The 16,759-nt window shown below is 34.7% G+C and overlaps 2 protein-coding genes across 3 annotated transcripts; one reads left to right on the top strand and one right to left on the bottom strand.

Annotated features, from left to right (window-relative positions):
- Positions 1-2,529: 2,529 nt before the first annotated feature.
- On the bottom strand, positions 2,530-5,848 carry tcf23 (transcription factor 23). 2 transcript variants are annotated; one of them, XM_051112063.1, is made up of 3 exons: positions 5,612-5,848; positions 4,070-4,348; positions 2,530-3,299 (listed from the first exon to the last, which is right to left on the bottom strand). In XM_051112063.1, the coding sequence occupies exons 1-3, from the start codon at positions 5,738-5,740 to the stop codon at positions 3,192-3,194; spliced, it is 516 nt and encodes a 171-aa protein (XP_050968020.1). In that variant the 5' UTR covers positions 5,741-5,848; the 3' UTR covers positions 2,530-3,191. The 2 variants fall into 2 exon arrangements, with proteins under 2 accessions (XP_050968020.1, XP_050968019.1); XM_051112062.1 differs by having other exon boundaries at positions 5,616-5,848.
- A 2,004-nt stretch (positions 5,849-7,852) lies between these two features.
- On the top strand, positions 7,853-15,309 carry wdr12 (WD repeat domain 12). The gene is given in 14 exon segments (XM_051112061.1): positions 7,853-8,034; positions 8,242-8,336; positions 8,689-8,783; positions 10,028-10,134; positions 10,224-10,339; positions 10,437-10,501; positions 10,503-10,592; positions 10,687-10,732; positions 10,828-10,910; positions 10,999-11,139; positions 12,024-12,129; positions 12,209-12,341; positions 12,427-12,499; positions 14,548-15,309. Coding segments are annotated over 14 exon segments (1,269 nt in total). The 5' UTR covers positions 7,853-7,993; the 3' UTR covers positions 14,626-15,309.
- Positions 15,310-16,759: the final 1,450 nt, after the last annotated feature.

The raw sequence follows: 16,759 nt of genomic DNA, 5'->3' as shown, positions 1-16,759 counted from the left end.
ACCCTCTATATGACCTTTCTTACATTACGGATTTCTCATAGCGGAAGTCGTCATAGTTGGGTAAAATCCGAGAGCAGTGAATGGGAGAGTACCACAAATATATTTTTTGCATTCCCATTTGCTCAAATAGCAAAAGAAAAACTACACGATAGTGTTTTCACGACTTTCAATCAAAGGAAAAAATTGAGAGAGACTGATATCGGCAGTCAGAAGAGAGAACAATGTCAAATTTACCGTCCCTCCCATAGACGCGGCATTAGAAACACCCTCGCATAGCGTAAACTAGTTTTTTTGTAACTTGATGAAAAGGTGGTATAATACAAAGTATAGTGTTATAAATGTACATACATATTTTTAAAAATCAAAATATAAAAAACTTTATAAAAAGGATTTATGATCATGATGACCGTTGAAACACGTCATCACAGGCTTGTGAAAAGGGTCGATTATGGAGCGCGATACTTAACACACGTTTTACAAGATTAGATGTTTGTCAGGTGTGCTCAGGATCTGCAAATCATTTGCCATAGTCCTATCAGTCATCTCTCCTTATTCTGTTAATGTGGTAAGTGAAATTTTATGTACTGTAATGTAACAGGCTACTGCTAGAAAGTGGCTAAACTATTAGAAAATGTTTTTATGGAACTAAAATTGGTGCTAATATGTGACCATGGACCACAAAACCAGTCATAAGGGTCAATTTTTCAAAATTGAGTTTTATACATCATATGAAAGCTGAATATACAAGCTTTTCATTGATGTATGCTTGTTAGGATAGAACAATATTTGGCCAAGATACGACTATTTGAATATATGGAATCTGAGGGTGCAAAAAAATCAAAATATTGAGAAAATCACCTTTAAAGTTGTCCAAATGAAGCTCTTACTAATGCACATTACTAATCAAAAACAAAGGTTTGATATATTTACAGTTGGAATTTTACAAAATATCTTAATGAAACACGATCTTTACTTAATTTCCTAATGATTTTTGGCATAAAAGAAAAATCAATAATTTTGACCCATACAATGAATTTTTGGCTATTGCTACAAATATACCACAGCGACTTAAGACTGGTTTTGTGGTCCAGGTTCACATATTGTGTCAGGCTTTTAACTTTTTCACTCTAACTGGAGCCTTTATTTTGTACGTGTTGACACGTTTATTCCACGGATCCCAGAATTTCCTCCATTAATTACAGTGTTCAGCATTATCATTAAAACCAGATCCATTCATCTCCATCTTAATGTTACTTGGTTGAAACACTCCTTAAATGGTGAGGATGATTTGCGGTGGCAGAGATTCTAATGCAGCAAACGTCTGCCCTCGTTCTCTGGCTCTGTAACCCTTGCCTTAGTAGCGCAGATCTCTCTGGTCCATTTTGGCTATTAACATGAGAAAAAGGTTTTATCAGGAACTTAAACAGATTTATAGAGTTAGCCTTGACCATTTCTTATGGATGGGAGCCCATTTTTTGCAAAGATCTTGAGCTCTGGATATGAATAACTGAGGATGGTCATGTTGCTCACCACACAAATGCAACAGATTTAGCCACGTTTATGGTGGTTTGAAACAGAAAGGCCATTTATTTGATAAAATAACTGATGCAAGTAGAATCAAAGTATAATACAAGTAAAATACAAAATCTAGTTCCCAAGGGCTAAAAAATATGAGTGCTGAAATGAAACATGAAGATTGTTCTCATTTGGTATTGAATTATTTATGCATGGGTTAAACATTGTCCTAAGAGAATTTCAAGCATTTAAGCATAAGCTTAGACCGTAAGAACACTGTCGCTTTTGTAGGTGAAAAATAGCGTTGTATTTTTTTTTTTTTTACCACCTTTAATAATTTTGAATGATTTGGGATTTGTGTAGTTAAATAAGTAAGAAAAAGCTGTGTTTTAGTGTGGCTCTGCTAAGCTACCCATGATTGAGAGGACATGGGGGTTCTCCACTCATGTGTGGTTGCCAAGTGTTCCCTATAACAATCCTCCCTTCCCACTAATCAAGACATTCATTTTATTACTCTCAAGTGCAAAACATGCATATTAAACCCAAACACTCAAGATAAAGAGAGCCAGCAGAGATAAAGTGACCTGTTCATTTAGTAATGCTCTAAATGGTAAGAACATAAAGGAATATTCTAGATTAAAAGGTAGTACTAACTATTTCTAACTGTTCTTCCCAAGAATGCATGTAAGTGGGTCCAAATCCAATATACTGCTTAAGCTTTCAAAAGATTTCAGGCATGTTCTCTTGAAATATTTTGGTGTCCTTTTCTTTTTACTAAACCTTTTTTAATTATAATAATAAAAAAAATTGTGAAAACAAACTACTTTATGTAAAAAAAGTGGATGTTCTGTGTTTTTGACCCACAATTACATTTTTATCATAGATGCATTTATGTTTAGCTGCTAAAGCTAATTAGCACATTATTAGGGCGAGTAAAGATTCATAAAAAACCTTATACTCACTTCTGCTGTAAGTGAAGCTGGATCACAACGCATTTTTAAGATGCAAACAAACAAACATAATCCACTGCATCTTCAGCGGCTCAGATGTCGGGAGTAAATGACGACCACTATGTTCATTATTACATCCAGCAACACAACACCTCAATCGCTCAATCGGAGATATTCTTGTCTAACTGCTCCGGCATTGAAACAATGGAGGTCGGACAGTTACAGCTGATTTAAGGCGGGTCTGAAGTAAGACGCTCATGTCAATCAACTATCATGGGAGCGGGGATCTGAGAATGGCTTGATTTGAAAAAGGGGATATTATTTTTACAGATTAATAAAAAAAAAACTGCATGGATTTTTATCAATATAGGGTAGATGTGTACGTACACTGCCAGCACACATTAATGTTCAAACAACATATAAAAGTGAACTTCGCATCCGATGACCCCTTTAATAATACGAGTTAAAATCTTTTGAAAACCTTTGTGGCATGATGTCTGTAACCACAGACAATATTTTCTCTCACAACCAACTATAGAATAAATGTGGAATAATAAACACAATTATATACTAGGGTTTAATCAAAATAAAAGGAAAATTATGTGGAAATATCTAGTATTTGTGTGGTCAAAAGGGATCATATTTACAAAACAGAAAAAAAAGTGCTCAAATCCATTTCTAACATGCATCAATCCAACAACTGATGAGTAATATCTTCTCAGTCCATTAGTCTGCATTCACCTTAGCCAGACAAGATGCCTCCTGATTGATCTGTGCTTCTGTCAGTCGCTCTCCTATGTTCCCACAGTACAGAAGAGAACGCATGGGCCATTTCTGTTGAAGAGGATATATAGAGGTTAAAAGATAAAGTTATCACTTTTATCATTTACCATGTATATATTAAATATACATGATACTGAACCCTTAAACAAACTAGGAATAATGTTGCAATAATGTAAATCTTTAACGCTTAAGTCTGTAGATTTTGCTTCTCTGTTTGAAACCTGTAATTGCAGTTATTTGCGGAACTATCTTTTTTTAAATTTATTTTATGTGGGTTGTACAGCGGCCGGCTCCTCAACGTGGATTAATCTCATGTTTTGAGGTGTATGTGTGGGTTGTCAGTCTATGCAGTGGTGTGGATATTCACTGTTTTTCAGAATTAAATAAGAATACATTAAGAAATAAAAATAATAATAATAAAATAGGAAATAAAAATGAGAAAATAAGAAGTTTCACTGGAAAATGTCATCTGAACAAGTGAGTAACATGCCTGCTAGTTTTGTTCTGACCAACTGAAAAAATGTTTTACAATAAATTTCGCAACCAGTGATGATTAATGATTGCAAAATTAGCTCAGATCACGTCAAACCGTGCAAATTATTATTATTGCTATATGTTGTTTTCAAATTGTTAACGTTAACAACATCAACATTGCGTGACTGTGTATTTAGCGTGTATTAGATTTAAATTTCTGTATAGTCTAATCTCTAATTGCAAAACCATTCGAATTTCATAGAAAGAAACTTTTCTTTTAACCTTTTTTAAACTTTCTTTTAAAGCATATACCATTATATATTGATATAATATTAACAATCTTTCACCTTCACAGGATGCAGATATTCTGCTCTCTGCAGGATGGTATGGTCCCCCAACATCCCACCATGGTCCAGGATTTCGGTGAGGTGGGCGATATAGTTGGTGGCCAGGACCAGGACATCCAGCTTGGAGAGTTTTGTGTCGGGAGGGACGGAGGGTAAAGCAGACTGCAGGCTGTGGAAAGCTTGTCTAAGGTTCCGAACACGACTCCTCTCTCTCGCTGCATTCTCAGGAGAGTTTTGTGTCTTACATGCCCTGGATGGAATTGTCGGTCCAGACCGTACCTAAGACAAACAAAAACAAACGAGGGAAAACTTCTTATCACGTTTTGTGAGTCTTTAGAGATGGGTGCCACTTTAAATTAGGTGTCTTCAATTACTAGTTTTATCAAACTACTAGTTATATTAATAGGGTTACACTTTTTTATTTACAGTACATGTGCTTACAGCGTACTTACCCAAGAAAGTACTGGTAGTATAAAGTAACTACATGGGTTAAGTTTAGGTTTAGGGGTAGTTTTAGGGGCAGTTCCAGTTATTGTAATGTAACAATAAATACATAGTATGTACACAATAAATGCTATCCAAAAAAGATTTATTGTTAGGTACAATATATTTATTGTATTCATGTGCGACTGCAAACATGTTTGCTGCGACTGAGGTGAAATATGGGTAGGTTAGGGACAGGTTTAGTGGTATGGGTAAGTTTAAGGGTCGTTAAGGGGTCAACAGTGTAATTACAGATGTATTTACCTAGATTAGTTACAACCGTAATTATATGCATGGATTTTCTAAATATAAGTACAATGTAAACACCTACACAATAAATCCATTGCGCACTTGAAAAATATTCTTTTGAACTTGGAAATAAAACAAAGATGAATGGAGTACAACAAAATAATACTTTTTTTATTAGTTTCGTTAGTTATAATTAGTTTTTCTGCTTTAAAATTTCATGTTAATTCAATGTGTTACTTTGCGTTTTTTTGTCATTCTTTTTGTGTGAAATTTACTAGCAATTTCTGAGGCAAACTCGTTTCTACACTTTTTTTTGTGTACCAAATCATTACTTTAAAAGTTAGATAAAATATAAAATAAAATATAAAGTGGGTTTGAAATTTGTTATACGACGTCCAAAAGAGACCACTGATGAAAAAAAAAAAACACTTTTATTTTGCCTTTTTCACTGTAATACAAACTCTCCATTATAAATTATATTATCAGCAAAGTAGTGCAAAGTTGAAATATTTCATTTTTTTAAGTATAATACAATTAAAAAAAAAGTTTTTATAGTTTTAGAATTAATATTTAATAATATTAATTATAATTAATTTTTATTTATTTTTTTTAAAAATATTATTAATAATAATGTTTATTAATATTTAAAAAATCAACATTTGTACTGAAGTAATTTGGGACTAATTTGTGAACAGCCATGATATTCACTTTTAATGAGCATTTTGATAAACAATAAAAACCCAACTTATAACCAAGCGTTTTAAATCCTTTTGAGCGCAAGCCCATTCATCCACTTCTTCCTTCACTCACCCACTTCTTTGGCTCTCGATGTGTTGCCTGTTTCACGCATGGTTGTATCCATCTTTGTGCCCGCACACTCTTTCCTCCCATCTCTCTCCTCTCCTGTGCCACATCCTCTTCCAGCACTCGCTCTGCCATGAGAACCACCAGCGAGACCACCGAACCTGCGTGGAAATGACAGCATTTGAGCGTTTCCTTCGAAATGCTTGAAGGGGTTCGGCCCTCTCCTCCACCCAAAGGCCCAATGTCCACCCCGCTCGGCTCCATCCCCTCCCTCTGCCTTATCTGGTGAGGTAATGTGGGGATCTTCAAGCGGTACGTTATCTCTCGCCCTGCCTCCCACGGGCGCTCACTGCCAAGGGAGCAGACTCAGGAGAGTTGCATGGTGTCCCCAGGCAGGTCGGCAACAGCGGAGGGTCTTGGGAAAAGCAGAGAGGCCCTTTCACAGCTGCGGACCCACAGCAGACGCAACCTTGACCCCTCGGCCTGCTGGGACAACGTGACCTAAACAATGCAAAGTTACTATGTCAGCTGTCAACTTGATAGGTGTTGATCAGACTGCTGGGACATGCTTGTCAAGGATATCTGGATAAAGAGATGGGATGTTGTTGCACTAAAGCATGAAATATTGCCGTTTGCTTGGAACTGTGATGTATACAAGAACACAGCAACAGGAATTAGAAGGACACGGCTATTTAAAAAGACATAAAATACTTATCACATCTGCTGTTTAACTGCTACTGGCTGACAAGACTTCACATATTTGAAAAGAAAGCAGGAAAATAGAACAAAGTTCCTCTGTGCTTGCACAATTTATTGAACTATGCATCCAGAGTTTCTAGTAAGAAGAAAAAAAAGGCGTCAAGTCTTTGATATAATATTCAAAATACTACTTACTAAAGGAAATGTTATTGCTCAGAGGTTCCTCTTTTATAGCTCAAGCTTGGACATGTATACACATTTATATTTCCTTAGAGAAAATAACAATAGAATAAAATTATCAACATAAAGTAAGAGCATGTGGGAAATTACAAACCCTGCCACTAACCCTGACTGCAATATATATATATATATATATATATATATATATATTGCGCTCAGAAAATTCTTAACTAGTGTTAAGCAAATGCACTCTTGAACAGCCACTGACATTTTTAAAAAAATCAAAGTCTAAATGCATTTTTTTGGCAAAATATGGGAAGTATGATTCATAGTGGTTCAGCAGAATTGTGTGGAGTGGTGAATCATGATAAAATATGAGTTGCATGGTGTTGGACCAGAGCAGTGTCTTTGAAAGTCTGGTGAGAAATATAATAATGAATGCATCTCTATAATAGTGAAGTATGGAGGAAGTTGTGTCATGATGTGGGGAGCCTTTTCACCTGCTGGAACTGGTGAGCTGCTTCACTGGCTTGTTTCTCATGACTAAAAATCTCATGACAGAGGAATGATCAGATGTTGCTTTTGCAGACGCTGCAAAAACAACCAAAGAGTGACCACTAATTTGTAAATAAAATGATAAAATGTGCACCATTATAAGCTAAACATTTAGCCTTTTTGGCCTATTTTTAAAATATATTTTTCATTAAAATATACAGAATTTTAAACTTACTTATATTTTATCCATTTCTGTTGGGTTAGGGTTAGGGTTGGGGGATAGTAAATACAATTTTATTTTATTAATTTTATTTTATTAATTTTATTAATAACGTACATTACACACATGAGTACAGGAAATGTAATGAAAAAAAGTGAAATTTTTAGTTTTTCTAAAAATTTTGGTAATATGAATTTGGGACAGGATTGTACTTAATGTTACACTGAAAATGTCTTAATAGCCCTTTCTTTGTAATTTTTAATGTTTCTTTTTTTGTTGTTTGTTTTCTTGATTCTGTGGTAAGGCTTGCCTGTATATTCTTGCTTAGGATGAATCTGATGAGACATTTATGAGATTTAATGTAAATTCTGACTATTGATTGCAAACTTTGGTATGTTGGTAAATTTGAGTAGACATTCTGGTGTCTTTTTGTAACTCTAGACTATGAGATTACTCGATTTCTCAAGAAAAGACCTGAGAAGCAGGAAAAGCAGGAAAATGTTTCCATTGTGCAGCATCTCCTTGTTTTTATTAAAGAGGGTTTGCATCGCAACAAACATATTTTAAAACATTAATATAGTTTTCTCACTGAAAATCCACAGAAACTGTATGGCGCCCAACTCAGACATAAACAGTTGCAAGCGCATTTGTTGACTATCGATTGCTCTGTGATCGACTGTCATGTCTTCCCCCCGCACGCATTGGGAACCACATGGTGGCAAAGTGTCTCCATACACTGAAGTTCGTCAGTAATCAGATGTGTTTTCTAAATAGTTACAGTCTAATAAGATAAAATGTCGCAGATACAAGCCCGGTTTTTCACCGAAAACAAAAAGTGAGTATATTTCGTGTTCATAATACAAATAGCTGAAACGTTTAGCTTAGCTAGAGAAGAGATATCCAGATGATTTTGGCTTAGTAGTAAGTGGTCACATGATAAAATGTGTTCTTTATGCGGTTGTTTAACGGCTTATTAAGGTAAATAGATGTATGTTGTGTTTGTACGAGATGTAACATGTTCTCCTCGTGCTCTTCTGTGTAGGTATCTGATAGATGATGTTCCATTCTCCATCCCTGCTGCCTCTGAGGTGGCGGATCTCAGTAGTGTCATCAACAAACTGCTGGAAGCTAAGAATGGTCAGCTTGTTTACCATTCATTCATTTTGATCACTTGTTTTTACCTTGTGTTGCAGCATACTTGCCTACGTTAACACGTACCTAAAATCCTTTTCAGAACATTGTGTAGAATCTATTAATAAGATTCTCAGTATTGATTTAAGTATCTGGGGCTGTGTTACAGAAACGTCCTGTCGTAATTCTTGACTTAACATTTAAAATTTCCTCATCTAAACAGTTACTAAACAGATATAATGGGTTGGGATTCTAAGTTAGGATGTTTCTGTAATAAAGCCCCAGATTGTGACTTTTATTTGGTTATATTTTCTTGACATCACTCATAAATTCTCATCACTCATGTCTGTTTTTACAGAGGGACACAAACATGTTGAGTTTGATTTCCTGGTTCAAGGTCAGTTTCTCCGCACTTCACTGGCCAATCACATGGACACAGAAAACATCTCAACGGTATGGCAACGCATTGCACACATCTATGAACCATCTACGATTTGGTCACCAACTCAGTGATACATATTTTGTGCATAAAAATGACGGCTTGACAGTAACATATCATTTTAGTCAGATTGTTTGAGACTGAATTTAAAGGGATGGTTAAACCAAAAATTAAAATTCTGTTGTCATTTACTCACCCTCATGTTGTTCAAACCTGTAAGACTTCTGTTTGTCTTTAACTCAAATTAAGCTTTTTTTAATATTGTCTCAACATTTTTACGAAAGATTCCTTTCGTAATAGATTTAATATGCATTTATTTTATACTAAATATAGTTCAAGTCTATTAACATATTTACTGACATATCGCTTGAGACTTACCAATATAAAAAATGTAATTAAACTTTGGAGTATTACTTGTGCACAATGCACATTTCATAATATTAAGCCTAAAATATGTTCTAATGTAACTATTGATGAAAATTGTATGATCTTTAAATAATATTGGTCTTTAAATGCAAAATATTTAAAATGTACCGAAAGTATACTTGCAGTAGTTCCACTTTAGCACAATCAAAAATACTTCAGTATATCTTTAGTTGGACTTCAGCACTTAAATTAAAGTGCATTAAGTACAAAATTAGTTGTTCCAATTTAGCAGAGTTTAAATATACCATTTTAGTATACTAGAAGTACAATTGTAAGGTATTTTTTATTAAGTACGCAGTATGTAAATATTTGTAGTATACTTGGCATGAAACAAATGTATTTTAAATACATTTTAGTATATTTATTTGTCACTAGGGATTTCTATTTCAAAATAAATGCTTATTTGAACTGTCTATTCATCAAAAATCCTGACAAAATATGTAAAAACAAACATATTAAGCAAGACAACTGTTTTCAACATAGATAATAATAAAATAAATGTTTCTTGAGCACAAATCTGTACAACCATGTAATACTGAAGACTTAAGTAATCGCTGCTGAAAATGTAGCTTAGCCATTACAGAACAAAATTACATTTTAAAATATATTAAAATAGAAAATTGATTAAAAATCCATACACATTAAAATTTTCCAGCTTCAGATAGTTAAAAATGACACCGTAAATGTAATCTGTATGAATTGGTGTAATTGTTTAGCTATTTTCAATTTGTGTTTATAGTTAAACCGCTATAAAAGTGAAACAGTTAATCTGTTGCGAAAATATTTTCGCAGTTTGGTTACATGCTCATCTGGGTTGTATGTGTGTTTACAGGAAGATGTTGTGGAAATAGAATATGTTGAGAAGTTCACCGCCCCGCAGCCGGAGGAGTGTATCATGCACGATGACTGGATCAGCTCGGTGGAGGCAGATTCTGAATGGTGCGTTTCATGCAAAACGTCAAAAACAAAAGTCAGAAATCGATTTACTTAGTACTGTGGTTGATCTCGTTCCTCTTCCTGGACGCCAGGATCCTTACAGGCTCTTATGATAAGACTGCACGCATTTGGTCTATGGAAGGGAAGGCTGTGATGACTGTGGCTGGACACACTGATGTTGTGAAGGATGTAGCCTGGGTGAAGAGAGGTTAGAATCTTTAAACTGGATTCTTAGTGCTTATTTTATAGGTTTTCAGTATGAGATGCCTAATATGTATCTGATGAGTGTGTTCTGTGGTTTCCAGATGGTCTGATCTCTCTGCTCCTGACCGCATCTCTGGATCAAACAATCATGTTGTGGGAGTGGAATTCCCGAACGGAACAAAGTGAAGGCCCGACACTGTTGCCGTGGACATGCAGGAAGTGTGGACACAATTGCCGTTGACCCCACTAGGACGAAGGTTTGACTTTGTTAATCTTTCTGTATGTTTGTCTTTGTTGTATCATCTTCATTTGCTAAACATATGAATCTCTTATGTTTTGTTTTCTTTTCAGTTTTGCAGTGGCTCATGGGACAAAATGCTTAAGATATGGTCAGCAGGTATGTTTTCTTTGGAACCTTCATACTGTGAGATGTTTAATTCAAAAAGGCAATATTAAGATCCAACTTCAATGATGTCTTATTGTTGTCCTCAGTGCCAACAGAGGAAGAAGATGAGATAGAGGAACCCAACAGGCCACGCAAAAAACAGAAAACTGAGCAGATGGGGCTCACACGGGTTAGTGTTTATGCATGTTTTTGAAACAAAGACACTTGTTGTTAATTAATTCTTAGCAGTTTTGTAATTTCTCGTTATTCTGATTTAGACTCCCCTCATGACTTTCTCTGGTCATAATGAGGCAGTGTCCTCTGTGCTCTGGATGGATGCTGAGGAGCTGTGCAGTGCATCATGGGATCACACCATCCGTCTGTGGGATGCAGAGACCGGCGGGCAGAAGAGTACACTAGTGAGTGACATCAGACATCAGTGATTGTGTTTTGTTGATAGCACCACTGTGTGTTCTGCTTACTGCTACTAGTCTCTATAGCATATTAAGTTGGGTCATGAGAAAGTATTTTAAGAAATAAAACACATACACTACCAGTCAAAAGTTTTTGAACAGTAAGATTTGTAATGTTTTTTAAAGAAGTTTTTTTTCTGCTTACCAAGCCTGCATTTATTTAATCCAAAGTACAGCAAATACAGTAAAATAACTGTTTTCTATTTAAATATATTTAAAAAAAATTAATCTCAAAGCTGAATTTTTAGCATCATTTTGTTATTCTGATTTGCTGCTTAAAAAACATTTATTATTATCATGGTGAAAACAGCTGACTAGAATTGTTTTCAGGTTTCTTTGAGTAGTAAGTTCGCAAGAACAGCATTTATCTGAAATAGAAATCTTCTGTAACATTATAAATGTCTTTATCATCACTTTTGATCAATTTAAAGCATCCTTGCTAAATAAAAGTATTAATTTCTAACATTTCTTTCCCAAAAATAAAAAACTCCATGCTTTTAAAATTTATTATAATAATGATAATAATAATAAATGTTTCTTGAACAGAAAATCAGCATATTAGAATGATTTCTGAAGGATCATGTGACACTGAAGACTGGAGTAATGATGCTGAAAATGTAGCTTTGATCACAGGAATAAATGACATTTTAGAATATATTAAAATAAAAAGCAGTTATTTTAAACAGTAAAAATATTTCACAGTATTACTGTTTTTGCTGTATTTTGGATCAATTAAATGCAGGCTTACTGTTCAAAAACTTTTGATTGGTAGTTCACACATTACCTTTAAGAATTGCTGGATTTACTGACTGACTGTTTCTGCATTGCAGACGGGGAGTAAGGTTTTCAACTGTATCTCATACTCTCCACTATGTCGCCGTCTGGCCTCGGGCAGTGCCGACAGACATGTGCGTCTGTGGGACCCAAGATCTAAAGGTGACTATCAGAGATCCCATATAATGATGCCCTCTCATACTAAGTTATTTTAATTGCTCATATCTCTTTTCTTTTCCAGATGGCTCTCTAGTTCTCATGTCTCTGACATCCCATAACGGTTGGGTAACAGCGGTCAGGTGGTCTCCATCTCACGAGCATCAGCTGGTGTCGGGATCTCTGGATAATGTGGTCAAACTATGGGACACAAGAAGGTGGGTGACTCACAGATACATTATACCCCAAGACTATTCTGTTTCTGCATGTCTGAATCTAACTGTCCTGTTTTTTTCTTTACAGCTGTAAAGCTCCACTGTATGATCTTGCTGCCCATGAAGACAAAGTGCTGTGCATTGACTGGACAGAGAATGGGGTACGACAAACCATCCAAATACTCGTCTGTTTTACTAGCACTGTTAAATACACTACCAGGCAAAAGTTTTTAAAGGAGAACTCCACTTCCAGAGCAACATTTTATAAATTATTTGCTTACCCCATTGTCATCCAAGATGTTCATGTCCTTCTGGCTTCAGCCGTAAAGAAATTATGGTTTTTGAGGAAAGCATTTCAGGATTTTTCTCCATATAATGGACTTCATTGGTGCCCCGATTTTGAACTTCCAAAATGTAATTAAATGCAGCTTCAAAGGGCTCTAAACGATCCCAGCCGAGGAAGAAGGTTCTTATCTAGCGAAACGATCTGTCATTTTTTTCAAAAAATAAAAATTGGTATACTTTTTAAGCACACAAGCTTATGTAGCACAGGCTCTGGATGTGTGTCCACGATGCTACGAATTAGTCATGGGTAGTTCTTAAACGATTCTTTCATTTTGAATCTTTAATGTGACTCGGGAAGAACGAGTCGTCTCAGGGAGTGATTCATTCAGTCGTGCATGCGCAACGTCCTATTAGGTTCTGTACTGGAATTAGTTCACCTGTTTCGAGTCTTCAGGTTTTTCGAGTCGTTCGTTCGTCTTATGGGGCTGTCACGTGATGAACGAACGACTTAAACCCAAAAACTTGTCAGATAAGAGGTGAGGTGAGCTAATCATAGACTAAAGACCCAGCTAAACAATGAATTCATCTTTTCTGTTTCTTATAGCATCATAGTTTTGTCTTGTTTGTAGTGTGATCAACGTTTGTGTGAGCAGTAGATGTGTTAGGGAAGTAACACGTAACATTTTAATGATATTTTGCTTAAATGAACGAAATGACTCAAAAAAAGGTTTGTTCATTTTGCTGAACAAGACTCAAAGGTCCCATCACTACTACGAATCACGTGTAAGTTCATCGTCTGTGTACTGAGTATGGCGAAAAACTCCATCTTATTTTCTCCTACAGCTTGAGAGGACATCGTTGTACCTTTTGTTTGTAAACAGCGTTTACAAACTTGCACTTTCTTAGTCTTTGTGCGTTCGTATTGTAAACACTGGGTCTGTAATTCCGCCTACGTTCCGCTTGACCTTTCAGCGTGATTCAATAGTACGTAGCGTCGTGAATGTGCATCCCAAAGCCTGCGCTACACAAGCTTTTGTGCTTAAAAAGTTTTTAAAAAATTATTTTCCGAAAAAATGACAGATCGTTTCGTTAAATAAGACACTTCTTCCTCGGATCGTTCGGATCCTTCCTGTGATCGTTTAGAGCCCTTGATAACTGCATTTTAAACTACATTTTGGAAGTTCAAAATCGGGGCACCAATCAAGTCCATTATATGAAGAAAAGTCCTGAAATGCTTTTCTTCAAAAACCATAATTTCTTCACAACTGAAGACAGAAAGACATGAACATCTTGGATGACTAGGGGTTGAGTAAATTATTTGTGAACTGTTGTTCTGGAAGTGGACTTCTCCTTTAAACAACAAGATTTGTAATGTTTTTTTAAAGTGCCTGCATTTATATGATACAAAATACAGCAAAAGCACTAATATTGTGAAATATTTGTACTATTTAAAATGTCTGCTCTCTATTTTAATTATTTATTTTTTTTTAAATGTATTCCTGTGATCAAAGCTAAAATTCAGCATTATTACTTAAGTCTTCAGTGTCACATGATCCTTTATAAATCATTCTAATGCTGATTTGCTGTTTAAAAAACATTTTTTTATTATTGTTATTATCAATATTTAAAACAGTTCACGCAGAAATGAAAATTCAGTCATTACTCACCCTCATGTTGTTCCAAACCCGTAAGACCTTAGTTCATCTTTGGAACACAAATTAACAAGTTTTTGATGAACAAAGGACTTATGGGTTTGGAATGACATGAGGGTGAGTATTTAATAAAAGCGTTGAGAACCATTCGTTTTTTTTTTTTTCTAGCTGTAAGGATATGTCCATTCCACGGCATATTTAGCACATCAGACTTGGAGTTTATTTCTGTGGATGTATCACAATCTCTTTTCTCTGTCTGCTTTTCTTTCTAGTTGATTTTGAGTGGAGGAGCTGATAACAAACTCTACACATACAGATACTCGGCATGCGTCTCAGACGCAGGGGCATAGAACACTCTTCTCTCTTGCTAGCTGTTGTTTTACTTCAGGATTGTCATGGGAACATAAACAACATCAACTTTTACTTCATAACCCACAAAAATCTTATTTCGGAAACAGCTACAAACAGACAAGAAGACCTCACAGCCTTACAAAGGTCAAACTTCTGGGTAAATCATGTGTAAAACCATTCTTATGTCACATTCAGTTCAGTGGGATGCTTTATGTGAATGGTTTCAAGAACCATTTACACTAATGATGAGCTACTATTGAGTGAATTAGGCTTAATGTCTCATCCAGCTTCATTCTATTAAATGTGACAACTTACATGATGGGTTTACCAATGATTTGCATACAAATGAAAAGGTTCTGCTCATGTTTTACGAGTAAGGCATACTGTCTTATGTTTATGTTTGCAATGATATTCAGTGTATAATGCTCAAAACAGTGTCTGAATCCAGTCATATGTCAGTTTTTACTCTGTTGCCTTTTCATATAAAACAAATCCTAAATAATAAATTTAAAATGTTGGTTAGTCGTGTGGTAAATTGTGAAGTGTTCTGTAGTTTTAATAACGTTGAATTTAAAATGCTATATTTTGATTGTTCTTTCACACCTAAAGTCCTGTCAATAAATGATATACTATTCCAGATAATGTTGATCTTTGGACTGTATCGAAGTGAAATAAATTCTAAATTGCCGTTAAAATGGTGAAGGTGTTTTTTTCATGCCAGTTTGAATATTTCAGTTACAGTTCAGGTTAAGTTTACATACACCCTACAGAATCTGTAAAATGTTAATTATTTTACCAAAATAAGAGGGATTATACAAAATGCATGTTATTTTTTATTCAGTACTGACCTGAATAAGATATTTCATATAAAGGATGTTTACCTGTAGTCCACAAGAGAAAATAATAGTTGAATTCATAAAAATGACCCCTTCAAAAGTTTACATACACTTGATTCTTAATACTGTGTTGTTACCTGAATGATCCACAGCTGTTTTTTGTTTAGTGATAGTTGTTCATGAGTCACTTGTTTGTCAGTTAAAGTCAAATCAAGATTTTTATGTTGTTTGTCTTCATTCTGTTCAAAAGTTTTCACCCCCGGCCCTTAATGCATTGTTTTTCGTTCTGGAGCATCAGTGAGCATTTGAACCTTCTGTAATAGTTGCATTTGAGTCCCTTAGTTGTCCTCAGTATGAAAAGATGGATCTCAAAATCATACAGTCATTGTTGGAAAAGGTTCAGATGCACAAAAATGTTGACAAACCAAAGAATTTGTGGGACCTGAAGGATTTTTCTCAAGAACATTGGGCAGTTTAACTGTTCAGGACAAACAAGGGACTCATAAACAACTATCACTAAACAAAAACACAGCTGTGGATTATTCAGGTTACAACACAGTATTAAGAATCAAGCCCATGTAAACTTTTAAATGGGGTCATTTTTATGCATTAAACTATTATATTCTCTTGTGGACTATATGTAAACGTCTATATATATTGGTAAAATAATTAACATTTAGCTGATTCTGCAAGGTGTATGTAAACTTGTAACCTCAGCTGTATTTGTTATTTCTTTTTTTTTTTTTTTTTTATTATGAGCCATATGTCAACCAATGAGAAAACAGTTGCAATATAAAATGACAAAATAATAATAATAAAAAGAAAATTAAATAAATAAAAAAAATGCAATAACACAACAAATAAAATATTACACAGGGGTATAAAGTTAAACAAATCACATTGCATTCAAAGTAAAAGATCAAACAGCTTGCAGATTTTTACCGTTTTTAAAGCCTTCGTATTACACGATTTAGAAATAGTCTCAAAGTAATGTTGTATTTCAACAAGCAAAACATTAAATAGTGGCTTCTGACAAGAAAATTTACATTTATGTACACTACCGTTCAAAAGTTTGGGGTCAGTACATTTTTATTGTTTTTTTTTTTTTTTTTTTTTTTAAAGAAATTAATACTTTTATTCACCAAGGATGTATTAAGTTAATAATTAAAAGTTTATTAAAAGTTAATAATAAATAATTTACATTGTTATAAAATATTTATATTTTGAATAAACACTGTACTTTTTAAACTTGTTATTCATGAAAGAATCCTGAAAAAAAAATCACAGGTTCCAAAAA

The sequence above is a fragment of the Labeo rohita genome, chromosome 6, assembly GCF_022985175.1.
Source record: "Labeo rohita strain BAU-BD-2019 chromosome 6, IGBB_LRoh.1.0, whole genome shotgun sequence".
In the NCBI taxonomy this organism is placed as follows: Eukaryota; Metazoa; Chordata; class Actinopteri; order Cypriniformes; family Cyprinidae; genus Labeo; species Labeo rohita.
Note: the sequence above shows the minus strand (reverse complement) of the source record. Positions and strands in the feature narration are given on the sequence as shown.

What these genes read in the sequence shown, in the direction of transcription:
- tcf23 (XM_051112062.1), bottom strand. Translation starts at nt 5,786, where the DNA reads ATGCTGTCATTTCCACGCAGGTTCGGTGGTCTCGCTGGTGGTTCTCAT. An exon ending in ACACATCGAGAGCCAAAGAA is followed by an intron (nt 4,349 to 5,615) that starts GTGGGTGAGTGA and finishes TGTTTGTCTTAG; the next exon opens with GTACGGTCTGGACCGACAAT. An exon ending in AATATCTGCATCCTGTGAAG is followed by an intron (nt 3,300 to 4,069) that starts GTGAAAGATTGT and finishes CCTCTTCAACAG; the next exon opens with AAATGGCCCATGCGTTCTCT.